Raw genomic sequence first — 27,978 nt, 5'->3', positions numbered from 1 at the left:
GTCAATTCTAGTTTCCTTGGTTGGGGACTTTGGACAACGAATCGCTCCGATTGCTGCCGGAGATTTTCATTCTAGGGGAGGCAGTTTGGGGAGATAAATCGCCCTGAAGAAGAGGAGATTTTTTTAATCTCCCCCGAATCTGACCGTGCGTCTCTGCCCTAAAGGGGACAGTTTCTGAAAAAAATGAAGCAATTACAAAAAAACACAGACAATAAAAAAATGAAGACCAACTGAAAAAAAAAGTCAAATTACATTGCCTTCAGCTTCATCATAGTAAAAGTTATTTTACAGGAAAAGTATTCCCATTCATTATTTATTTAGTTGTTACCATGAAATGTATGGAATGTTGCACTACTGACTAATACCACTAGGTGGCAGTGCAGCTCGGCTGGTAGGAAATGGAAGCAGCGTTGAAGAATCTTAATTCGGAGCGATTCTGCTCTAAAGTGGGAAAACAAACTGCAGTCCTGATAAAGTTGCACAGAAAGCTGTAGGTTGTTGTCGCACGTCGCGCTACAGTTTACTCGACTCGACTGAAGTCTAACCCCAGAGCAGTGACTGTGCCTCTCAGTTGTCCCCAGAACTGAGTGCGAGACTGATCCCTACGCACCGGGGCGCAGGTGGAGCTGTCATACTGATCACTTTCAGCTGGAGCTGAGCTGCCCCACACTTGTAAACTCTCAGCAACACAGATCTGCCTCCTCTTGCCATAGAGCTGCCCTGAGACAAGCGCCGACTCCAGCCAGTCTGCCTAGCAACGTGTCACCGGCGCGTCCAACCAAGTAAGTGCCTGGCAGGGATCAATCAGACTGCTGCTCCTGGGGATCACTTGCGCTACTACCCACAACTCATGTTTAGAAGGAATCCCTCTACTTGATTTGAGCTGTCAGTGGATTCACTAGAAGTTTACTTCATCTGGAACACTGGGCACCCCAGGCAATAATAAGGCTGCATAGTTCTAATTCATGGGGAGAACTGTTTAACCCTGGGAGTGCTGGTGCTATGGGGCTCAGCTAAAAGTTAGACAACTGTGTGTGTGTTGTGTATGTGTGTGTATGTATGTGTTGTATCTGTGTGTGTTGTATGTGTGTGTGTGTTGTATGTGTATGTATGTGTGTGTGTGTGTATGTATGTGCGTGTATGTGTGTATGTATGTGTGTTGTATGTATGTGTGTGTGTGTATGTGTGTGTGTGCTGTATGTATGTGCGTGTATGTGTGTATGTATGTGTGTTGTATGTATGTGTGTTGTATGTATGTGTGTTGTATGTATGTGTGTGTGTGTGTATGTATGTGTGTGCTGTATGTGTGTGTTGTATGTATGCCCAAGCAGCCACCCTTCAGTTCATGGGTGTGACACTCAGAACATTTGTGCCAAGGGGAGAAGTTGGCTCAGGGGTTTAGAAGTGGGATGTGCCGGCTCAGTGCAGCCCAGGGATCATTGCTGGGTGCCAGTATTTAGTATTGGGATCTGAGTTGCCCTGAGAGTATCCCGCTTACTACCTGTCCCAGCATCTCTGACAATGTTGTGCTGTTGTGGGTACTTTTGCCTTCCTTAATAGTCCCAGCAAAGGCTTGTTGGGAGGTTCTGGAAGGTGTAGTTTAACAACATCTAAAGGTCAGCTTGATGTCCAAAACTAATCACACCACCCCCATGTGACTGTAGGTCTCCCACCCAGTCGTCTCCATGTATATAATAGGGATCTCCTGTATCCCTCCAGCTGGTTTTGAACTAAATGCAAGTCTGTGTAGTTTTGCAACATACATAGGTCTGTGGGTTTGTAGCCCATAATCTACAGCTATTTTTTAGGATTTTGAGTAGATACAGGCACAACTAGTGGATCAAGTTCTCCCATAATATCAACATATTTAAAGAAAAATACAGGTTTACCCTTTTCTTGAAATCAACCTTTTTTTGGAACTATTTAAAAAAAAATGTGTGGTTCCCTAGAGATTCCCCTTGAGAGCAGTGGGACATATACCTGCTGTTGAAACTGTTCTTGTAGTGTTTGATATTAAGTATTTTGGGGAAAGTTCACATTTAAATCTTTTCATTGATGCCCCTTTTTTCTGCCAGGTACAAAATCTGTTTTCTCTTTCCCTTTCTCCCATTGCACATTACACAATACTGAGTGTAGCCTTTGCTAAAGGCCAGGTCTCACTGCCGCCAGCTCCATATTCCATTTCAGAGAGAGAGAGAGAGAATGGCACCACAACGCACTGTGTAAGAGAATAATCTCATCAGACAGGTTTCCAAACCCTTTATGGCAGGGGTTTCCAGCTACTGAATCTTCAGCAGGAGACATGAGAATGTGACAGCAGAAATACCTCGCTGCTAGAATGTCACCAAACTCTTCTAACAGTATGCAGAGGAATGCTAGAGTGCTCCTGCTCATGAGTGGGCCAGCACTTCTGCATAACAGTCGCACTACTGTAGAATAAACAAGCAACTCTCATATTTGGACACATTAGTAGTGAGTAGTGATGAGCAAATTTATTCGCCAGGCGCGAATTCGCAGTGAATTTGCCTGATTCGCCGCTGGCGACTAAATTTGCGAATTTGACGTGAAATTTCGCTGGTGAAAATTTGCCGGGATCACGATTTTGAAGCCGGCATCACATTTTTTCCAACACCTGTGACAGTTTCGGCGGCGACAAACGGACACCCATTTACTTTAATGGGTGCTGGCATCAGCTTGGACGTTGGTACTCATTTTGACGCTAGCAAATTGTCACCAGCGTCAAAATCTTGATTTTTTTTCACCAGTTTCGCAAATTTTGTGGGAAATTCCCGAAATTCATGGCGAAGTGAAACGGGACAAATTCGCCCATCATTACACATTAGTGCTCCTCTGGTGCACCGCATGTCATTTGCAAGAGTTTAGGGTATTTGTATAAAGCAGGGATGACCTCTCTGCCCTCAAATACTTGCTGTGGGACTACAAATCCCAGCATTCTTCATTAGACAAATTAATTGTTCTTAGCATAAGCTGGAAAGACATATTTGGACACACCAGTGCTCCTCTAGTGCACCTCGTTCTTTAGTGTCACATGCAAGGGTTTAGGGTATTTGTATATAGCAGGGATGTCCTCTCTGCCACCATATACTTGACTACAAATCCCAGCATGCTTCAGTAGACACATTCCTTGTTCTTAGTATCAGCTATGTTTACCTTTTATGTTTATTTTTCCTGCTGTGTAAGGCTCGCTGGCACAAACTCAGTTACATTTCAGCAATAGTTATAGGACAATAGTGCAGCTTTACCACTGATAGGTAGCTTCCAAATACAAATGTTACGGACTCGGTAGTGTACATAAAAGGGAATTGTAGGAAATGTATATTATTTGGGCTATGGGTGGGGTGTAGTGCCTGTAAATAGTTTACAGCTGGGCACCATTTGCTTGTCATTGTGTATGCAGCTGTTTGACTCATTTGTCCGTACAAAGGGATGTAAATGATGGGGGAATGCATAGGGCAGCTTCCATCCTGCAGTGACATTAACTGGACAACTGTCTCTGCTGCAGTCATTTTGTAAGGCTTCTCAGTAGAAATGGATTTTAGGACATGCTTTCATAAGGTATTATAGTTATTTTAGGTGGGCTTTCCTACCCCTGGTGCTAAACAAGTTCTCTTTTCTAGGAATGGAAGTGCCGGTGGAGAGTTGTTAACCTTCTCTGAATGCTGGTGGCTCTTTAGCTTTTTCAGGAGGGAGGATGAGCAGGCGTTGCTATGGAGGAATGTGAGGTGGAGTTTTCTCATAATGATGTTAGGGCTATACCATTGTGGAGGAGGATGAATCCTCACCAAGTAGAAGGACTGTACAATAGTCTAAACCCTAGACCGAGACCGCAGTCTTATCAGAGTCCAAGTGGCTTGTTGGTCACAGATTTCCCTGTGGAGGACAAACATACTTTTACATTGACCCAACCAGCAGAAAGGATTACAACTTCTCCAGACAACAAACTCTCTCATCAAGGGGGAACAAGTTTGTATAGTCCCAATGGAAGAATACTACCGTCATCATCCTTGTTGTCTCTGGAATACAACTCAATTGCATCAAACCAGAGGCACTCGCCTCAAGTTGTAAAGGTGGTTTCAAGAAACTCTATCAGTTTTACTTCCAATGGGGTCCTGTCCTCACCGAGTCAGAGGTCAATGAGTTCCAATAGGACATCCAATAGTATCACCCTGACACCTGACAAAGAACAGATTGTGTTTGGATCCAACTCAGCTAATGGGATGGTGAATGCTAATAACAACAATAACCCTATGAAGGCTTATGATGACCCACAGGAAACCAATACCTTGTGCTCAGATCCTCTTCGGGGTTCCCCAAAATCTGATGCAAATGCCAAACCGGTTCTCCAAAGAACTCCATCAAACTCAAGCTCTTTGGCTGAAACACAGTCCCTTGTTTTGAGCACCAACAGCCCTGCTGCCCTCAAAGTGGGGGTACAACAGATTATACCCAAGGGATTGGCCTCTGAAATCAAACTGTCAAACAAAAACAATTCTCACAACAGTCAAAATATGGAGGCCAACAAAAGAGTACTCAAGACCCGCAGCATGGTTGAAGCAAGCTCCCTTCCTCTGGTCGTGGTTCAAGAAGATGGAGACATAGAAACAGACAGGGACAGTCCAGGCACCCTAAGGAGAGGCCTCCGATCTACCTCTTACCGTAGGGCAGTTGTAAGTGGCCTTGACTTTAGTAATACGACAGAAAGGAAAAAAAATAACAGGATGTCTCAACCAATCCTGAGAACTGTCTCAGAGGACAAGGAAAAGTTTTCAAGTTTGGGAAGAATAAAGGTAATAACAGTTTAATTGTGCATAGTTACAAAATACCAGTTGTCACAAAATTGATCTGTCTGTCTATCTATATCTATCTATCTATCATCTATCTATCTATCTATCTATCTATCTATCTATCTATCTATCTATCATCTATCATCTATCTATCTATCTATCTATCTATCTTTAAGTAGCTTATGTAGGAGCAGTTTAAGGGGGTGTTTGTACCAACTAGTTTCTTATAGTCTGTTCCAGTGTATATAATTAAAATGCCCTCAAGTAACTGTGCCTACATGACACATTATAGTAACTATTTTATTAAAGGAATCAGACACCATTGCTGTACTGTCTACATTTAATGAGTTAACAGTGGGCAATATTTTATTTCTCCCACTAAATATTCTGTAGATATAGTGAATATTTATCAGTGCTGGTGCTTATCCAGATACTGGTATCTTCTCACTGCCAGCTGGGTATGGCCATGGTATATTTAAACTATCATATGCTCTTGTCTATAAATAAGTGTTGTAGAGATTATTCACTATTCTCTATTTATCTACCTGATGTAGTGCTGTAGAGGTAGGAAAGAAATACCATTATTCCTCGATATATAATGCCTCCCAGTGGGACTAAAAGTAAATGTATGTGATGTTTATATAAAATTGTTGCTTTCAGGTTATTTTTCTACTAATATTTAGTAGAGTTTACGGAGAATGCATAGCACGCCTGATTTGTTTGCATACTGTGTCTCTCTATGTGTGCGGGTGCTGCCATACTGATCTTTTTATTACTGTTGTAATGATCCTTTAGCCTCTGTTCTTGTATCAGTACAAAAAATGCAATACTGGACAGCCCACATTCCTGTTCTAAAGCCAGGATTTTACTCTATTTTGGAGCAGTTGCACACTCGCTCCTTACATAGTTACATAGTTAAAGTTGGTTGAAAAAAGACAAAGTCCATCAAGTTCAACCCCTCCAAATGAAAACCCAGCATCCATACACACACCCCTCTCTACTTTTAATTAAATTCTATATACCCATACCTATACTAACTATAGAGCTTAGTATCACCTTACCTTTCCTAACTCCTAACTAAATGTAGGAGGAAGCACAGGAGATGAAAACAAAACTCCCATTCTTTCTCCGTTTGGTCAGCACTATAGTATATATTATAGTGTACAGCCCTGAACCACGAGAAAACAATTTATCCAGGTTCTTCCAGAGAAGGAGTCCCATACCTGCAGCGGTATGGGATCCGTTATCTGGAGACCTGTTTTCCAGAAAGCTCCAAATTACAGAAATGCCATCTCCTATAGAGTCAATTTTAATCAAATAATCACATTTTTAAACTTGATTTTCTTTTGCTCTGTAATTTTAAAACAGAACCATGTACTTGATCCAAAATAGGATATAATTATTAATTATTTAAGGCAATACAATCCTATTAATGTTTAACAACTTTAAGTAGACAGTTAATGGCGATCCAACTTACGGAAATATCCCTTATCCGGAAAAACCCATGTCCCATACCTGTATAACAAAAGGGTGTTCCCAGTAGCAACATTTATCATGCTACCAGATTTTGATCTCAGCATCTTGCATGAGTAACATAAAGCTTGTCATGAACACTGAGCCATTACCTTTGCCAAATCTGCAGTTTGGTAAAGCATTTTTGCATGCCTGTAAGGTCTGATCTATTCACCTGTGATTGCACAGAGCATTACCAGAGATCACAGACAGCAGCAGGCAGGGCTTATACTTGAATATGGGGCACAGAGATGGCAGGGAGGTGAGCAGATAAAATATACCTCATTGATGCTCAGGGAGTTTGAGGAAGATCATGCTAATGCATATTAAAGTTGTTTTCACCTTTAAATTAACTTTTAGTATGATGTAGAGAGCGATATTCTAAAACTATTTGAATTGTTTTATTAATTTGTTTATTATTTTTGGTTTTTGAGTTATTTGGCCTTTTTATTCAGTTTGAAATTACTGTAATCTGGTTGCTAGGGTCTAAATTACCCTAGCAACCATACACAGATTTGAATAAGAGACTGGAATATGATTAGGACATGGCCTGCATAGAAAGATGAGTAATAAAATGTAGCTTTGACAATACATTTGTAGCCTATAGAGCATCCGATCTTTAGATGGGATCAGTGACCCTCATTTCAAAGTTGGCAAGAGTCAGAAGAAAAAGGCACGATAAAACAAATGAAGGTCAGTTGAAAAGTTGCTTAGAATTGGCCATTCTTTAACATACTAAAAGTTAACTTAAAGGTGAACCACCTCTTTAATGGAAGTAATCCTGGGCCACAGCACTAGCCAATCAGTCAGCTAGCATTTATTTAAAGTGAGCCCCCTGTACAGAATTCCATTAAATATGTTGCCTGAGGAGCAGGGACATTATGTGTCTTGCCCAAGGCTACCTAATCTCCTGGTACTCTTCCTAGTCATGCCCCTCTGCACACCTTGAGTGGCTCAGGCCTTGCACATGTTATAGCCAGTGGGCACTTGTGCTGAAAAGGGGCCCTAAAATGTGCAGACCCCTCCGGGGTATTTTCCTCATTTATACACATGCTTCTTACTGACAGGCTCTTTCAGCATCCTGACTTGTGGAATGATCACATACCTGCAAATTGGATTTAAACCAAGAAACAAAACAAAATTCATTCTTTTTGTCATTCATTACAAAGCAGCATTGGCACCCTGCTCAAATGAGTTCATAGCTTGTTCCTCTACTGCCAGATGCTGCAAATTTGTTGTTATCTCTGTGCCACTATTAGACATGTCTCACAACTCACACAACTACACACCCAGTCTGGCCAATGTACATTCAACATCCAGTGAGTGACTTTGAAGTGAATACTCGGGCCGACTGAACTAATGGCACAGGAAACCTAAAATTAGAAGCCTTGCCTGTGGTTTTTTTTTTTTTGTGGAATTCAAGAAACCTCAGTTCATGTTGGTGTGAGTGCTGTACAGTATGTATGGTATGTGATTCATGTGTTTGTCAAGTCAGAATTCATTATATGCTTTGGCACATAAATATTCTGTGGCCTCACAAGCCTTTTTGCTTAACTTTGTTTGTGTTATTGCCTTTATTACAATGGCCCCAATCTCTGATCTCAGAATTGGAGGCATTATTTAGCATTGATAAGATTGCTGTCATCTGAACGGGTTTTACGCACAAGCCACACAAAGCGTGTAATAAAATATAAAATATCCTGAAATATTAAATATCCTGAAATGTGTCAGCTGAGACTTCCATTAAGAACCCCCTCACCCATCGAGGTTGAAAAATCTCTTGTTGCCTCGCTTCGTATTCCGAAGTTTCCTCTTGAGGCAACTCCGGCAACTTCGGAATACGAATAAATAAATAAACCCAATAAGCAGGTGCTCCTAGACGGCCAGGTCCTATCGCCCAACCGATTTTGTGTGCTGATACCCCCCCCACGCTGGGTAGCTGCGGCTCCTAAGAATGCGACTGGGCAGCATGCGGCCCCTGAAATTTTGCCACCACAAATCTGGGCCTGCCAATAGGTTTTGCTTCCAATAAGGGTTAATTAAATCTTAGTATGGATCAAGTACAAGGCACCGTTTTATTATTATTATAGAGAAAAAAGTAATCATCTTTGGATTATTTGGATAAAATTGTGTCTGTGGGAAATGAACCTCCCATAATTGGTGTTTGTGGATAACAGGTTACTGCAGGTATTGCTATTTAGGTAATAATGTGATTCTTATAACTGATTTAATACTTCTTTCTTCTGTTTCTAATAGCGGAAAATCCTAAGAGGCCATGGGACATTTGCTAGTGAGGGTAAGTAGTAATATCACTGGACTTTTCTAGAACCTGAAAACAATATTTATTTCCAAATCTTCGCAAGCAATACTGCCAATGTTTTTATTTTGCATTTTAAAATATTAACATAAACATAAGTGCAGAAAGAACGGTGAGAAGAATTTGTCTTTCTTTTCAGTAGAATATTCATGTTTGAGCCAGGGCCGGAACTAGGGGTTGGCAGAAGAGGCACCTGCCTAGGGTGCAACGATAAGGCGGGTGCTGGGCAGTTACCTGTTAAAGGGTCTGCCTACCCCTAGTCCATGATTGCTCCCCTCTGCCACTCTCCCCTGCCCTCCACTTTGTCGCTCTCCCCTTCTCTGCCCCCCTCCCTTCCCTTGCCCTCCCCTTTGCCTTTCTCCCCTGTTCTCACCTCTGCCACTCTCCCCACCGTCACCGCAACTTCCCCCCATCGTGCAATGTCATGACACATACACACAAGCACAAGGGGGCGTGAGTTCGCCAGCCGGGTTGCCTAGGGAGCCCGGTTGGCTTTTCCCAGCCCTGGTTTGAGCCCAACAAGATGTAGTACATGCACCATAGTTGGTGTTAAAAGTCAAAGCTTTATAGAAACAATAGACTGATTGATATGTAAACTTCTTGGTTACAATTCTGGGTTAGATGGTCATGCTCACTACAGGTTGCTGCTGTCAGATATAGCCATGGACCCCTAGCTGGTTACCCCCTAGCTAGGTATGCTACCTTCTGCAAGGGGAGAACCTCATTTATGGATTTTTTCCATGGAGACTATTGTGCTCATATATTTCTGGCCAATTTATTCCATGATATTGGTCAAGCAGACAGTTGGATGGCTCTATATATGGGCTAACAAGTTGTGGAATTGGTTTGAATTAGTTGAGGTGGCTACTTTTAGCATGGTACAAAGTTTATCATGACTTTTGACTGAGGTTGCTCACCATATTCCACAATGTCTTTACATTTAAATCAACCATTTTCATACATTTCCAATGCCTTGTTTGTTAGTTCCTGTGCCATTGTGCTCCATGTGATGCCAAAGCATCGTTTGTTTCCTTCTGTGTATAATAAACCTCAATTACAGACACTAAACACAGAGCTTTGCCATTTTAGGATTAGAACATGGTGTGTTTTCATACCATCATAGTTATCTCTATTTACTGTCGGTGAGGATTTTATTTAGACTTGTCCATTGCTGTAGTGAGCTGTCCAACCTTTAACTATCAAGCTTTAGGTGAAGTACATCTCCCAGAATTCCCTGACAAAATAGAGACTAATCGACCCTACTCAGATTTTATTTTTATTTTCAGTTATAACAAAATGAGAAACTCCTTTAATTAATCTGGATTTATCCATTAATAATAGTTAATAGTTCCTGAATATAAATTACAAACTCCCCAACCCCCCTGTATAGTTTAAACATGTAAATCTTCTGACCCAAGTAATATTAGGCTAGGCTTTTAGTGTTACTCTGGGATTATGGTGCTCTCTATTCTATTAAGAAATCCCTGACATACGTTTAAGGGGACTCTTTGTTGGGGATATTGTTGCTAAGCACATACGGTATCCTTCTACTAATTGTAGCTTCTTTGGCAGTTTAATATACACAATATATGAAGTGTATTCTACCTGGTAGTTAAAAATATATATATATATATATATATATATATATATATATATATATATATATATATATATATATATATATATATATATATATATATATATATATCATATGGTTTTCTGTACAAAATCTACAGGCAATTTATGTGCAACCAAGCAGAAAGGAGATCTATGGGTTGCTAAGACATTGCAATAGCAAATACACAAACACTTCAAGGACTGCTGCCTCGTGGCTACACTTTGGAAATGTGCCCACAGTATAAAGTACATACTCATGCCGTTTGACAGCCCTTCCCTGTCAGACCAAAGTACAGTAGCTTGTGAGTCTGAAACCACTCCAGATAATGCGTGGGCTTCTTCTACCAACACCATAGCATTTTGTTGAAGGGTTCATTTGTTTTCTAGGCGAAATAGTTATTTTAATGAAAATAACAACTTATTTGTCTTGTATAAATCTAAAGTTCTCGCATAAATAAAAGCAGTTTGTCAAAACTGCTGGTGCCCCAAGAAACAATAAATATTTTTACCCTTAAAGGGGTTGTTCACCTTTGGATTAACTTTTAGTATGACGTAGAGAGTGATATTCTGAGATAATTTGCAGTTAGTTTTAATGTTTTATTATTTGTGGTTTATGAGTTATTTGGCATTTTATTCAGCAGCTCTCCAGTTTGCAATTTCAGCAGTCTGGTTTCAATGTTTTAATTACGCTAGCAACCATGCACTGATTTGAATAAGAGACTGGAATATGAATAGGAAAGGTCCTGAAAAGCAAAATGGGTAATGAAAAGTAGTACAGGTCTGGCATCCGTTATCTGGAAACCTCTTATCCAGAAAGTTACAAATTCTGGAATGTCTGTCTCCCATAAACTATAGTTTATCTAAATAATCCAAACTAAGATCTAATTAATCCATATGGGAAGCAAAACCAGCCTAATGGTTTTATCTAATGTTTAAAATGATTTCTAGTAGATTTAAGGTATGAAGATCCAGAAAGATCCCTAACCCAGAAAGGTCCCATGCCTGTTATAACAGTGAAATTGTAGCTTTACAGATCATCTGGTTTTTTAGAAGGGCCAGCGACCCCCATTTGAAAGCTGGAAAGAGAAGATGGCAAATAATTCAAAAGTAAATAACGAAGACAAGTTAAAAGGTTGCTTAGAACTAGCCAGTTTATAACATAATAAAGGCCTGGCCACATAGCAATAATATTAGTTTGCCTGCCACCTCTGTCTATCCCTTCAGCAGTGCTTTGTCTCATTGGGATGTGTTTATAAGCTCTTTATATCTTTATTCAGCTACTTTTTGTAAACATGATTATCTGCTGGAAGATCTAGCCCTGCTGAGGTCTTCAGAACTGTCAAACAATTCTGTCTCAAACTATCTCGCTTTACTGATTTTACCTGATGGTTTCCACTTGTAAAATATGTTTGGCTTGTAATTTTTATCAGCAGACATGGTATTATAACATGGAACGTGTGAATTATGTCTGCCAGTGTTTTGTGATTTCCCCAATGAGTGTAGTGACAGAGATCTCTGATTTCAGAAAACGCTGTGTTATATCAAAATTATAAGGAAAAGGCTCTGGACATTGACTCGGATGAGGATGCTGATTCCAAGGAACAGAAAGAAGACAGGATAATTGTTGAATACAAACCTTTAAGATCTACCTGGAGCCAACTTTCGGTGGTAAGTTTCTTAATCTGCTTTCACAGTATGATACAGAGTAATACTGGTCTCCCAAAACCGCTTCATAGGTTTGAATAAAGAGTTAGAACAATGAAACCATATTGTGTATGTATCTTTATATATCAGTATAGCTGGGGTTTTTTTACGTTTATCAGTGTTTGCATTCACTTTACCTTCCCAGTAACAATGTATCCAACAAACATAAATCTGCTTTTAGGGCTATTAGTAACAGTGTTTTCTTTTTTTTATGCCCCATTATTGCAGCCTTATTTATGGACTGCTACATTTCTTACAGAGTGAGAGAGAAGTTGGCTCTGCTCATAAGCTTGAATATATAAGAGAATGTGAGTTTATACAGTAATTGCCAGGGACAGACTGGGGAAAGTAACTTTCATTACAGATGTTGCAAGTGTTTGTTTTTCAGCTTTCTTATCATGTACAGTACAAGGCCACACCATAGACAAATAAAATAACCTTATATCAACAGTGGGAGCAGGTTGCTTTTATAATATGCACTTTCTGAAAAACATGCCAAGAAATTAAACATTTTAGTCTCACAGATTTTATATGCTAGGGTTCTTGCTAGAATGCCTTAATTATGTGATCATTGATAGCTCTAATGTAAACCAGTTAGGATATTACCTATATTCAGGATAACTTGTAGAGCGCCTCCAACTAATGAAGAAATGAGCGCAGCCATTTATGGGAGTTGCCTTGTTCCAAAGTTATTGCATGACCCGTTTGTTGTGCAATGTGTATTAGTGCTATTGTTCTATTGTAAAACTGTCTCTTTTTGATCTGGTCCATCTATTTGTATAAGGTGAATATGTGCCTTTGGCATATGAATCTCTCCAAATATCCTCCACCATGTGCAATTGTCTCCCATTCAGTTAAATAGGAAACACTATGCCTATGACTGTGTTAGATGTCAGTCTCATGGTGTCGTGACCATTGGCTAGTTATTACTGTCATAACCAGGGCAACAGGGGCCACTGGTGATAATATTTAGAGCAGTGACCAAGGAGGAAGCTGAAACAGTCGGGACACATGCTTGGCAAAATGGAACACATAGCTAAAAACACAGGCAGTGGTTAACCTTGTAATCTTCAAAGCTGGTGTACCTTTTAGCAATAAAGAATTCTTGCATTCTGTTCTTACCATGCGTTTTGGCATTGTGTGTTGGGCAGTGTGTGTTTATGGGCAGTGTCAGCATTCAACGCTGCATCATGTCTCTCTCCTCTAATGTTTGTATGGGCCGCAGTTAAAATGTGAAAGTTTGTATAGATATAAGCCCACATGTTGTTGTATTCTTACCAGATGGGCTGTGGGGGTGCCTAAAATCCCCATTCGGGAGCGATTTAGAGCCTTTAAGTTGAGTTTTGTAGCACAAGGATAAAAGAAGCAAAACTATTTAAGAGTTCCCAGAGCTCATGGTGCCAGGTTTAGCACTGCATCTTAATTGCTTTTAACTGTTGTTTGGTTTTATACGTTAGATTTTTTTTCAGAATTTGTAGGAAAATGGTGGGAATAGATCTTACAGCAGCCATTCATTGTGTGTGAGTGCTTTATAAAGTAGGGCTTTGTAGAGCGATTGGCCGGGAGTTGCACTGTGCTGAGGGGAGCTGGGAAGAACTTTGGGAAGTACATAAGTAACAGAGAAGAGTCTCACTGTGTGATGTTCAGTGAGTTTAATGCTTTTTGTTAACGGGTTATTGAAATGCGGATTCCATTGGATGAGGCCTGTGTTTTAGTTGAATCGGAGCCAGGCTTTTTATTTCAAGTGTAAGAACGAGGAGGCAGCTGGGCACTGGCTTGTGGATGAACTCAACTCTCTGGAGGAAAACACAAACTTGTGTCCCTGCGATGTTTATTTATGCGCTTGCTGTGAACCATTACTACTGTGTCCTGCATTGTGTCATGTCCAGGAGATGTATCTGTTAATGCCCTGCTGCTTGTATATCAGAAATCTGAACCCTTTATGTCATCTACAAACATTAAACCATCCATAATTTTCTCCTAAACTGCGCCTCAATACTAGATATTTTCCAACAGGGTATTATAAGCACCTTGGGCCCCCTAGAAAACCTCACCAAAGGGCCTCCTTATACTCATGGAAGAAGACTGGCAGCACAGTGAATCAGGGGTAGCACATATAGGGCACAAATAGGGAGAGCAATGTAGTTAGTGGTCTCAAGCTCTAGATTCTTCATTTCCATGTTTCCTTTTGATCTCTGCCACATGTGTTTGCTGGCAATTAGCAGTGCAGGCAGATCAAAAGGTGCTGGCACTTAAAGGGTTTAGGAATTGTTTTTCAGCATTTCTAGCAAAGTATAATTGCAGCCATATAAGAATCTGGTGGGATCTTCCACTGCTCCACTTTGTAAATAAACAGAAAATATTTTCCCCATTGCAGAATTTCCTAACACTATAAGCAGTGTTGTGGGAAGCCTTCCCTACTTCAAAATACTGGAAATTTTGAATTAATGTGGCTTTTTTGTATGTATTCTCACTCATTAATGCAGCCTTGTTTTATCTTAGGCTTTTGAAACAACCCTTAACTGAGAGCAAAACAAGAGAACAAATAATGTTAGTGAATTAAAATATCCTAGCTTGTATGAGTTTGAGATGGTCACTGTGGCTGTCTGCCAAGCCCTAAACTTACGCATTCAATTCACAAGTCTGTGGTTTAGTATTCATAGAGAATCTCTCCGAGAGGAAAAGCTCCTCGGGCAATGAACATTCTGCTTCTGAGGCCATTGGTGCGACAGAAAGAGAGGGGAAAACTTGCTTCACGTCATTTATAAAGCAACATTCATAAACATGGCATGTGAGATGGGATTCGTACGGCTGTATGGGTCTCAATCGCCATAAATGCATAGTATAAATTATTAGGAAACAGAATTTGAGAAACACTGATTTAAACAGTTTAAGCATAAAATAATATATTAAAAAGGTACACGCGTGTTTAGGCAGGATGATGTTATTACAGACCATAAAGTTGACTGCTTGATTCCAGGGCCTTTAAAAATTGCTATAATTTCAACTTTTAAGTCAGCTGCTCGATGTTAAGCTGATGATAGTGATTGTGATGAGGCAGGGCCCTCACTTATAATTATATTATAAGTAACTATCGGATGAGGTTCCATCAAAACGACTTCAGGAATGTTTCCTAAAACGAGGGAAAATAACTTACTAGACATAATTGGAATGAGGCCCCAGGCCAGGGTGGGGAGCAAGGAGCAATAACAGTATATACTCCTTGTGTAGAAATGTATTATTATTCTTTATTTATATAGTGACCTGTTCTGCAGTGCTTTACAGTTATTATCTATTGTATAGCTAATCATCTGTCCCAGTGGAGCTTACAATCTAAGGTCCTTATCACATTCACACTCATCACTCTTTAGGATAGTGCAGTGTTGGTCTGGTGTGCCTGGGATCCACCAGGACTGCAGGAGAACTAAACCCTAAAAATGAATATGTCTAAAAATGTCATATTTTATATACTGAAATTATTGCACCAGCCTAAAGTTTCAGCTTGTCAATAGCAGCAATGATCCAGGACTTCAAACTTGTCACAGGGGGTCACCATCTTGGAAAGTGTCTGTGACACTCACATGATCAGTGGGCTCTGAGCAGCTGTTGAGAAGCTAAGCTTAGGGGTCATCACAAATTATCAAGCAGAAAATGAGGTTTGCCTGGCTGTAATATAAGTTGATGCTACAGGGCTGATTATTAAATTATGATGCTAGCTGCACTGGTTTCTGTGCTGCCATGTAGTAATTATCTGTATTAATTACTAATCAGCCTTATATTGTGGCGTTTCTATTCTATGTGTACTGTATATTGTGAGTGGGTCCCTAAGCTCAGTAAGTGACAGCAGCACAGAGCATGTGCAGCCAATCAGCAGAAAAGAAGATGGAGAGCTACTGGGGCATCTTTGGAGATACAGATCTTTACTGCTAAATGGCTGTGGTTGCTCTGGGCTGGTACAGAAGCACAATAAATAATGTACAACATTTCTAGCTACTTCTTTAGTTAAGCTTTAGTTCCCCTTTAAAGGACCCCCACCCTAGTTGCAAGCTCCTCCATGCTGAACCTGATTCAAGTGATGACAGTTCTTTGCAGGGAGCAGACCTGTGTTGACAGAGCCCACAAAAGCAGGGGCCCACTGGGTTTTTTCCCATTGTCCAACCATGGGCCAGTGGCATACGGGGAGGCCCATTTATCAAAGTCTGAATTTATCTCAATATTATCTGAAAAAACCTAAGCCGTACAGTTTTTTTCGGCTTATTTATTAATACACTTTCCTGAAAATTTTGTTTGCGAGAAAAAATCCGGAAAAAAACTTGAAAATTATGAATTTTTCGGAATTTCCACCCGTAAGCTCATTTTTTTTTTGATTTTTGCCCGAAAACTTTGGATTATTGCACGAAATCCAGCATAGATCAAAAAATCTTTGTGACTGCTCCCATTGACATATATGCAACCTCAGTCTCTAAATATTTACTATGTGGAAAAATAAGCCTGAAATGTGCCAGAAAATCTGATTATAGTTGTAAAGCAACTCTTCTCACTGTTTGGCCAGAACTGCCATTTGTTTCAGTAACGGCTAGCTGTGGGGTCACAGAAGATACTGTATTGCAAAATGCGGTGCACCTATAGCAAGGGATGCTCTCTACAGATAGAGAGAAAGAAAAGCAAACAAAAAGGTAATTTTAATGCCTTAGAATAAATGAGAGGTTAAGTTGTGAGAAATGATTCTGGGATAGCAAGTAGCAGACAGCTGTTTATTCTGTTCTCTGCTTCTGCCAAGTGCTTCTCTCTGCACGCTGGGCTTGTACCAAGCACACTGGTCCATGTAAGCAGCTGTTACAGATAAGAGCACACTGGGTGACTTCCAGCAGGGACTTCCAGCAATTAACAATGTTTAAATAGATGTGGCTGGCACGAAGCATAAAGAGAGCAGACATGTTTTGACACTCCAGGATGTGGGAGCCATACCATTTTGAGCTGTATTTCTTAAATAAAGATGCCAATACGCTTGGAGAATACCATTCCTTGGCCAGTCAACTAATGTTTTATTATTCTTTTTATTAGCATTTATGTGTATTCTATATTATGTATGTCAGTATATGAGAAGAATGGGGATCAGAGTCTGTCTGCCTCAATTGTATTTGACAGTATTATGCAGAAACGTAGACCCTCTCATGCTATCTCCTTACAGAAATACCATGCTATAATATGTAGAGTGGAATCTCCTGGGAACTGACATGTAGTTCTAAAGCAGTGGTTTTCTGACTTTGAGCCCCAACATTTAGTTAAGGCCCTCTTTAACTCATAACAAGGCTACATACATATGGAAACACTGTGGTATCAGAAAAAACATCAAAGATTTACTGGATAGCAAAATGGGTTCACCCTAATTTGTACTCTAAATAATCTTTAAACTGTCCTTCTGTGAGTATCTAGGAGGGTAAATAGGCATTCTATGTGTAGTAACATTCCTCAAAGCAGGTTCCAATTGCAGGGCTCCCTTGTGCCTGTAGGTACTGTACTTTGCACTCATTCATTGTTCATCTAAGTCCACTAAACTGCCACATTGGCACAGCATGGAAGGTATGGCAGTGATCCCCAACCATTGGCTTGTGAGCAAAATGTTGCTCTCCAACCCCTTTGATGTTGCTCCCAATGGCCTCAAAGCAGGTGCTTATTTTTGCCAGTTTTAGTTGCAAAACTAAAGAGTAAGAGACTAAGAGTCTTCTCTGAAATAGAGACTGCGTTCACACTCCATCAATCAGTATTCCATATTGGAAAATAAGACTAATAATAAGACGTCACCGCTCATGGAAGCTAACAAGGACACAAGGTTTCCATTCACACACCTTTTCCGGAGAGAAAACACTCTCTCTTATTTATAATACCTGCCACAGATTTATTACAAAAGAAATAATCCAATTACATCGCTTGGGGCATCTGTTCATACAATTAGCTGTTACTATAGCTATATATATATATATTTATTTAGACTTTTCCGTGACTCAGAATAGCTTTTTGCTTCATATAAAGTAAACATTTCACAAAAAAACATTTCCTTGTCCTCCAGCAGTCATATGGTTCTGATACAATGTGTTTGTATAAACTTTCATTTAAGCGCATGGCGAGGGCGGAAAATAGGCCATGGCTTGAATTTCCCCTTACAGTTTGCTTTCTTACTAAAGGCCAAGTCATAAGCAATAGGTTAAACGTAGGAAATGTTTGTTTGGAGTCATCTAATTCCTTCAATTGTGCCACATTTACATCTAGCCGTATAATCGATGGTATGCCTGGGTATTTATGGAGTAGCAACACAGACAAATTGAACATTTTTATATACCGCCCCCCTGTATCACATAGATGTGCCATTTGCTTTGGAGCCATATCTCCCTATAAATCTCAGTGATAATGGGGATTTGTGAAATATGAGCTTATTCATTGCAGGTTATAAAGCCATTTTATGTCTACTGTTCCTTTTATGAGCCTTAGGTGTAAGGAAGTAAACACCATACCTTAAGGTTAATAATGCTGTAAGGAAAGGAATTCAGCTAAACAAGCTTGGCAAGTACAGAGATATACACAGGTATAAATCTTAGATTTTCCATGCTGCAATAAGTAAGCAGCACGCTATGGGGAAAAGATAAAATAAATACATATTTTAAGCCTTTGATTGCGTAAGGCTCTGGCCAGAGAGGCAAAATATAAAACAATTGTGCCATTTTATGGGAATTGTGTAAATCGGATGTCTATCTGGATGCAGCACTCATTGCTGATGGTTGATCCCAATGTTATTGATAGGGAAAAAAGATACATATATAGGAAGGCCGGTATTTTTTTACAGAAAAGGTGGCAACCCTAGTCCTGAAGTGCAATTGCTCCACAGCACATTAGAGGGTTATTAATTAAAGGTCGAGTTGTGTGAATTTTTCGAGATTTATTATGGTTTAAAGCTACAAAAAGGCTGAATCCAAATATACTCCAGCTAAAACCTGTCAAAGTCATGTAGAAGTCAATGGCAAAGGTCCCTTGAACGATTTGAAGATGTTTTTAGCCTTTGTGGTTTTTGGTTTTTTTTTGTTTTTCACTTGAAAACTCAATCAATTTGAGGTTTTTTTTTCGTCAATAACTAAATCAATTTGAGTATTCAAGTTTTTTCATCCTGATTCCATCCATTATAGTTCTTTACATTCGTGTTTTTTTCATAAATCAGCAAACATTTGGAAAGCTGTTGAATAAAAAGCTAAATTACTCAAAAACCACAAACAAAAAACTGACAACAAATTGTAAATTGTCTCTGAATATGACCCTCTACCAAAGTTAACTCAAAGCTTAACTCAACTCCAAATAAAAGCACTTTGTAACTGTATTTCAGATCATTGAAACTAGTGGCATTTTAGGCATTTTTTGGAAAAACACACATTCGGGATCAGGTTCCATACGCCTGGAAAGGAAAATTGTTCAGCAGGAAATGTCTATGTTGCTAAAAAAAAAAAAAAAAAAAAGCAGGAAAGCGGTGCTACGTTTAGCACATATTTAAATGATGTGAGTTCTAGCAGGCAAACCATAATAGGGTATAAAGCTTCTGGTAGAGAACTATAAAAGCCGCGGCTTCAGATACTCACTGGCGTTCAGTATCCGTTACACAAAGGCAGGATTGTTGCTGCCATTCTGATGTTACCCACAAAATATTTGATTGGTATTTTGGGAACTAAATCATTCTTCAGAGGTGCTGTGTGATGAGTGCTGGAAACCCGAATCGCCTTTAGGATTTAATGAATTAGATCTCAGGTTGTCAGCAGTTCTCTTTTCCAATGTTCCAGTCCATATCTTAAAGGGGATCTCAGGAGGGAGGGTGCCAGCCGGACTCCATACACATATTTTCATTTGCAGAGGCTTCTGGACCACCAACCTGCTGAATTTGCTAAATTAAACATAGTAATGATGTGTAAAACCCTTAGCCTGAGTATGCTATGTATTTAAAAGCAGCCCTTTGTTTCCCATCTTATTTCCAAAAGCTACGATTTACAACCGAATGAGGCATATTTCCGTGGTCTCTGAGAGTTCTGCATGTTGCTAAATTTCAACTCAACTTTTTCCTCTGTGTAGCAATAGTATCTCATTCTGAACATAACACATTTGTGCCATTATTAAAGGGCTGTTTCACCTTTAAATTAACTTTTATTATGTTATAGAATGCCTAATTCTACGCAATGTTTCAACTGGTCTTTTTTTTTTTTTTAAATGATTTGCTTTTTTTTCTTCAGCAATCAACCAGACTGCTGAAACTGCAAACTGGAGAGCTGCAGAATAAAAAGCTAAATAACTCAAAAATCTCAAATATTAAAACATCAAAACCAACTGCAAATTGTCTCAGGATATCACCCTCTAAAAAGTTAACTCAAAGGTGAACATTCTATTGTGGCCCCCAGAGAGGTGTGTAAATGCAGAAATATAAGAATGCAAATTTTCATTATTATTGGGTAATTTTGAAGATCAGAAGGCTCCTACTCCAATGAGCAAAGATTATAAAACGTATTTGGATCAAGTTGGAGGTCCTACCTTTGGTCAGGTCCTCCCTTATCTCAAAACAGAGTAACATATTTAGGAGAACATTGGTGTGTCCGTCATTCTGACATAGTTCTAGACTGCAAACAAGTGTTCATCCAAAATTACGTCCTGACTAAACTTGATCGTCAAGGAAAGCAAATATGGGTTGTCCCCAAAATCTCACCCTAGTGAGATTTGAGGAGAAGCCACATGGTGGTACTACCCACCCATTCACATTATGGAGAGAAAGCAGCAGCATAATATTGTGTGTTTAAAGAAAAAATCAGGATAAAAGTTAGCACACAATATCCATACATCCTAAGTCCCGTTTTTCTCTGCACTGAACAGCCACAAAAAGAAACAAAGTTTCTAACTTAATTGGCTTTTAGCAGAGAGCCCAGAACAGCCACAGTTGCATATAAGATACTGTTGTAACAGATAAGCAAATAAGTAATTGTAACAATATAAGATAACAGGTCCCTTGGGAAAAGTTAGACTCACAGCTTAAAGGGCAATTCATCTTTATTAGCAAAACTGTAATAACTGAAAAAAAAACCACAGAAATATGTTCAAACTTTCATAACCTGATACATTTTGTAAAATAAACACGGTAATTAGGGGGTGTGGCCACAAATGGGCGTGGTCCCAAAATTTCACCGCGCTATGTGCCAACTTTTTTGTATTTCCAAAATGTTCGGAGGTATATGTTTGTATGTCCCTCTAATGAAATATTTAGTTCCATAAGCACTAATCAAAATGACATAATGTTCTGTACCACTGATTTCTTTCCAGTTTACTTTCTGTTTCCTTTGCCTTCCCTATCTAAATATGCAACTGGGCCAAAGACTACGTATGTCATTAATCATCAGCCGCTGACCTTACATTTGGCAGTTCAGTTCTAAGTCACAGAGCATCTCTACAATGTGTGATTGTGTTCTTTTTGTTTACAATAATGTGTAACCCCCTTGGTGACCACAGACCAGAAGTCTGTTCTAACTTTGTACAGACGAGGAGACTTTTTTTAAATAGTTTTTAACAGATCAAGTAGTAATGGCAGAGTGAGCCTTTATAACACCATCCCCCATATGTAATAAAAGGCACTAAGTTTGCCCAGTGGCAGTAACCCATAGCAACCAATAAGATATTTGCTTTTAAACAGGTGACCAGTAAATGCTACTTTGTGGTTGGTTGCTATGGGTTGCTGCTCCTGGGCAAACTAGTGCCTTTTATTACATAACCCCCCATATATATTGTTAAAATATTTGCAGGCTTGAATAAAAGGATGTCACAGCATGGAGTGTATATGTGACATTTATCAAGAGTGTGATGACTCACTGCATATTTCTGTTTAGGTCATTTTAACCCCCGTTTTTCCCTTTTAGTTAGAAAGTGTCACATTTATATACATCACATTAGATCCTATGTATCATACATTGATGTGTAGCTCCGATATTCATTCCTGTCACAGGTGAACCCATTGACTGACAAGTGCTTCACTAACTTGCAGAAATGTCTTGTTTCTTTGCGTCATCCTGTTTATTGGAATTTACATTGGCACCTTTTGATTCTGTATTAATGAACAGCTGCAGGCGCTAACAGGATGCTGCTCAGCATGGATTTGATTTATGAATGTATTTAATAACAAATTCAACTTCACATATCAAATATCAAAGGCGCAATATATTTATAAGATTCCTGAAATAAATACAACTGGAAATGTAGGCTTCGGAAATGTTCCAGAACAATTCAGGGCATTTCCACTTTAAACTCTCTGCCCTGTCGTCCCTTTTTTCTGGAGGTTCTTCTATAGTTCCTGGCTCTTTGTATTGTCTTTACCCAGAGTGTGTTAGCAAACCTCCTTCTGCCCTGGGCTGGTTCTACGGTAGGGCAGAGTGAGCAAAATGCACGGTGCAACAAAAAATGGATATTTTTGTTTTTTATCCAAATTGTGTATTGTTAATACAATGATTAACTTAATGTTGCTTTTCATGACAAAGCTTTGCTGGCAGACGGTGGCCCTGCTTTTGACTCTAAAGGCCCTGCTTACTGGCAGTCCCACCAAAGACTACCCTGCTTGGCTTCATTAAATTGGAGGCACATAATATTTAATTGTTTTTGGTTTATATGTTTCATTTCCAAAACAATCATCCTTGGAACAGCCAAGTGTTTGCATGTTGTACTTTGTGTTTATGTATAATATGGGATCAAAAAGAAAAATTAAACATTGTGATATATCTCTAAACTGTTTTCTAGACCTATACAGGGGTCTGACTTGGTCAGTGTATGCAGTTAATTAGAAGGAAAAGATAGAAAGTACCCCATATATTCCTAGAAAAGAGAAATTATAGATGGTGGAGCTGCTTGGGACAGCTCCACCATCTATAATTTCTCTTTTCCATTTTCAATGAAATCAAGCGCTCCAGTAAATGAATTACCCTTTTAACTTTTATCTGATCATCTATTTCATTCGTGTGGCATATTTTAATGAATTATAGGAATTTTGAATTAATCAATTGAGGCACCTGACACTTTATATTTATTAAATATCAATACCAAGGATAGATCAATTCCCCTTGTGTTCGAAGCACTTGCACTTTTTGTTTATTAGGGAATCACTTTCTCTTATCTATTTTCTAATAACCTTCAAGGAATACAATGGTGAATTAATTAATGGAGATAATAACTCATTACTAGGCACTTAGCACTTTATCATTTATTGAATTATTATATAATACAGATAATAGAAGCAATTTTGTTTGTATTGATTTGGCATTTATTATAGAACAATTAATTTAAAATTGATTTGAAGGGTTGCAAGTTAATGAATTGATTTCACAAGTTAATTATAACCTTAGGGTTTTATAATTATTTATCTAGGAATATACGGGGTACTTTCTATCTTTTCCTTCTAATTAACTGTATAATATGGGGTCTCATTTATTAAGATGAACCAATGAACAAAGCCACAATCAAGCCGTATCACTTGCTTACATTGTGCCAGGAAACTGCTTGTACTGAACATGTCCTAATAAACTGATTATTTAGCTTGAGAACCAATCTACCAGACTGGCCTTCAACCTGTATGTAACCAAACAGCACCCTATGGGCATCAGTTCCTTTTATCACTAATGGGAATCACTTGGGTTCTTTACATGGTTGACCTAATCCTACTGCAGTCTTAATTTAGCCTTGAGTTTTACATTACTGACCTTAAAACGAATCTATTCTCTCTCTCTCTCTCTCTCTCTTTGTTACACATTTATACAAGTCTGCACTGTTTCTTGCACATATTTCTTATTCTTTATTGTTCTTGCTGAGAAGAAGAAACCCTAATGCTCAGTCTGTGTTAAGAGTGTACTAGACTTCAAGCTTTTTATTTTGACAGTGGCTCCAATCGTGTCTGACCACAAACCCATTTCCACATGTTCTCAGTCCGTCTTAAATACTTATTTGCAAATTTCATGTGGACATGAGACTTTTTTTGTCTACGTAATGATATCACTCTTTTGCCATTTGGCCGTACAAGCTCACTTTATGCATTAATGGGGACATTCTTAACTCTTCAAAGTTTCCTCCATGCCAGCTGTTAAACTCTCTGTATTTCCCTAAAGATCCTGTCCTTATGCTCCTTCGTGTCTACGTGCTTATTGGTGGAATCTGTTTATATCTTTGTCCTTGTAGGGTCAAATGAGAGAATTGATATGTGGAGCAGTTTTTGTAGAGATTGGTTTTCGTGTTTGAATCTTTGCTTTACTGGAACACAACATTGTTTAACTGTATAAAGGAGAAGGCCGCAACACCCAATGTAGTTTTCATGCTGGTGTGTAAATGTGTTTTATTCCTAGTAGGGGTTTCCACAACATTGGGCAGTATTCAATGCATACAATATAAGCAAATAAACAGAAAAATTTCTCTCTTTCAACAGCAGAACAGACTGATCTGTCGACAGACTATATACTTGCACACCCTGCTTTTGATAGTGCCGCATCTACTATTAATGCTGTTTAATCCAGAATATGAACTTTTTCTATCAGCTTATTCAGATGCACAAGCACATTGCCCCACTTCCTGCTTCCTGGGCAGAGGGCCCACCTATAGCCACTCCCTTATTTCACAGGTGGTGTCTCATCAATTCCAGTCCCTGAATTAGATTCTCCAGCCCAACTGAACACAGTCCCTGTTTGTCTCCTTTATCTGCTTCTGGGAGAAACAAGGGAGTCAAGGGCTTTCCAGTCACTGTTTCATGGTATGTTTAAGTAGCAGTATCAGTCTTGAAAACAATAGGGTATTTTAAATATTCATGTGCTTTATAAGTAACATACTTCTACTAATTCTTTGCGACTGTCAAATGTTTTATCTGAGTTAGAGAGTTGCCAGAAATGTATCAGTTTAATAAAGTCACTTATTGGTGTGTCCTCATATAATCAGTATATTTTTAATTACCCTTCTACTCAGACTTCATGTGTATATGTGAATGCCCTATGGCAGTAATGAGATGGTGTTTAAGTATGCATATAAATTGTAACCCAAATTAATCATTCTTAAAGCTTAGTACATTTGGATATTCAAATTACCTAGATAATCCAAACATCCCCTTTACTTCCTTTTCCACTTGCCTTTTGTTTGTTTTTTTCCTGAAAACGCTGTATGGTAAATCTATTATCCTTTTCTCTAGGTGAGAAAGAATGGACTGTCTCAAAGTGTCAGCCAGGAAGAAAGAAAAAGGCAAGAGGTAATTAAACGTATTAGAAAATAATTTTGATGCTTTTTGAGGCTTTAAATATACCACAGCAATGGTTAAAGAGGCAGTATACCCCAGCATACACATTGTTCAGCAAAAGCAAAATAACGTGCTGATTATTATTATTTTTTTTAATTTATAAAACACCAACAGATTATTGTTTTGTTTTACACATAGTGCCTCCTTGTAATCAGGTAGTAGAGGTATGGGACCTGTTATCCAAAATGCTCGGGACCTGGGGTTTTCCGGATAAGGGCTCTTTCTGTAATTTGGATCTTCATAGCTTAAATCTACTAGAAAACCTTTTAAAGATTACATAAACCCATTAGGCTGGCTTTGCTTCCAATAGTGATTAAAACTAGAGATTTCTTTTTGTAGAATTTCTTTTTGTACTAGGGATTTCTACTAGAAAATCATATAAACATTAAATAAACCCAATAGGCTGGTTTTGCTTCCAATAAGGATTAATTATATCTTAGTTGGGATCAAGTACAAGCTACTGTTTTATTATTACAGAGAAAAAGGAAATCATTTTGAAAAAATTGGATTATTTGATGGGCTTTCCATAATTCAGCACTTTCTGGATAACGGGTTTGGGATAACGGATCCCATACCTGTATAAACCAAGATAACAAACTGAGTATAAGCAAACATCAGTAAGGGGCAAAAGGGGCTGCTAAACACTACTAACTCCTGACTTCAGGTAATCCATAGTGAGTGGTATGTAGAAGATGTAGATGGCCCAGAAAACTGGGCATTGTGTACAAATAAAAAGTGACATCCCTCGGATATTAGGTCCTGGAAATGGCATAAACAGAAATATCACAAATGTGTTGGTATTCTTTCAATCCCAATGAAACTGACACAAGTGTGTTTGTATGGTAGGAACATAAGTTTCACTTGGGCAGGAAATGAAATAAATGACAGTGACTCAAGAACGTTGTGTAATATGTTGACATATGTAATGAAAGATAATAATGGTGGACTGAAACTTGATTTACAGTTATTTTAATTACTGTCATTTATTTCATTTCCTGCCCAAGTGAAACTTATGTTCCTACCATACAAACACACTTGTGTCAGTTTCATTGGAAAGCTCATGTCTGTCCTTAGGCCTGATAAAAAAAATTACATGAGGACAGTGGGTGGTTTACTCTTTATGATACCAAGGACAGTTTTCACTTTGAACTTAACAAATATCATTCATATATTTAATATATCTTTCTATATAAATGTATTAATTTGCTTGCTTTCTCACAGGCAATGTTTGAAGTGATATCTTCTGAGCATTCCTACCTTCTCAGCCTGGAAATTTTAATCCGAATGTTTAAGAATTCAAAGCAGCTCAGTGCCACCATGACAAAAATAGAAAGCCACCATCTCTTCTCCAACATTACTGATGTGTATGAGGCAAGCAAAAAGTAAGCATTATGTCATATAGCTATCCTCAACCAGTTATGATAATAAGAATAAGAATGTATTTTGTTTGTTTGTGTGCTACCTTTGCTCTCATGTGTAATAAATAATGGGGAAGCTCAATGACTTTGGCTGGACAAAAACCATATAAACACCACCTGAACTTTCAAAATTAAATATGAATGTATTTGTTATTACACAGACATACCTGACTCAATTGAAAGGAAACTATGATAACTTGCATCTGCAGCAGGTTCAGTTCCCAAACCCCTTTAGTCTCAGAGTGTTCAACCTTGTTCCATTTTGAAGTGATGAATTCTGGGACTTAACATCACTCTGCTTTCAAGAGAATCTGAAAATAAATATACTACGGTCCGAGTGATTTCACAATCCTTATCTGGCTCAACTTGTATCCCTTCAAAACTGATACACAACACTTGCAATAGGAGCCAGCGCCAATGGCCCAGGAAACAAACAAAGAAGATATATAGTGTGATATTGTTTGGTATATAACACCTATTTTTGTGCACGGTGGGAATTATTGTTCAATTGGTTGTCAAAAAAAAGATTTTACTTCCCTTATATAAACTTTTTAGATGGGTACTCACAAACATTATCTTTCACAACTTCATATATGAATCTGTTCACCACCCACTATGGAAAGCAAAGATTTCAGATTCTACAATTCATCACTTCACAGCGGAACAAGAAGGTGAGGGAGGGGTTTGATCACTCTGTGAGCCTAAGGAGGAGTTGGAAATGGTTAGTACAATTATGCTTCCTTCTATCTGTGGAATCGGGAATGTCTCTGTATAAAAGAATACAGTACATTTATATTTATTACTGGAAGTTCAGATAATGTTTATGCACCTTTTTTACATAACTCCCAACTGAATGAGCTCCTGTTAAAAAAAGGGGTATATTTCCTGTTTAATATAATGCTGTACTAGATGCTGTGCAAAAGACTCCTATGGCTGGAGGGCAAACCGGGACAAGAGTTGCTTTGGTTTTTTCATAAGATGTTGTATTTATAATACAAGAATTCAGATTTGTGTGACTTGAGAAAGTTATATAAATTTGTAACTGATCTCCAGAATAATGTAAAAAATCCCCGTTACTAAGTAATACCACACAGTCTAAAGGGTTTTTGGCACATGTAAGGAAATGTACCCATTTTGCTTCTCTTTTATACTCTACTGTGCTAGATAAGCCTAATATATTGGACCCCCCCGGGTTAATTCACCTTTCCGTATACTCTAGTTGCTGCATGTGCCAAATGAATACATTTAATTCTTGTACTAGTAAGGTCTACCATTTTT

The 27,978-nt window shown here is 38.7% G+C and overlaps 1 protein-coding gene across 3 annotated transcripts in view; it reads left to right on the top strand.

The window, feature by feature from the left end:
* The first annotated feature begins 418 nt into the window (after window positions 1-418).
* Window positions 419-27,978, top strand: part of arhgef26.L (Rho guanine nucleotide exchange factor 26 L homeolog) — a 68,998-nt gene continuing 41,438 nt past the window's right edge. For 2 of the 3 annotated variants that reach the window (XM_041563366.1, XM_018263778.2), the window contains exons 1-6: window positions 419-782; window positions 3,639-4,808; window positions 8,574-8,613; window positions 11,777-11,919; window positions 25,178-25,234; window positions 26,504-26,664. In XM_041563366.1, coding sequence (XP_041419300.1) covers window positions 3,729-4,808; window positions 8,574-8,613; window positions 11,777-11,919; window positions 25,178-25,234; window positions 26,504-26,664 — 1,481 coding nt within the window. In that variant the 5' untranslated portion in view covers window positions 419-782; window positions 3,639-3,728. The remainder of the gene's footprint in view (window positions 783-3,638; window positions 4,809-8,573; window positions 8,614-11,776; window positions 11,920-25,177; window positions 25,235-26,503; window positions 26,665-27,978) is intronic. The other variant, XM_018263777.2, reaches the window with a different exon arrangement.

This window comes from Xenopus laevis, chromosome 5L (assembly GCF_017654675.1).
Source record: "Xenopus laevis strain J_2021 chromosome 5L, Xenopus_laevis_v10.1, whole genome shotgun sequence".
In the NCBI taxonomy this organism is placed as follows: Eukaryota; Metazoa; Chordata; class Amphibia; order Anura; family Pipidae; genus Xenopus; species Xenopus laevis.
This window is presented reverse-complemented; position numbering and strand designations above follow the sequence as displayed.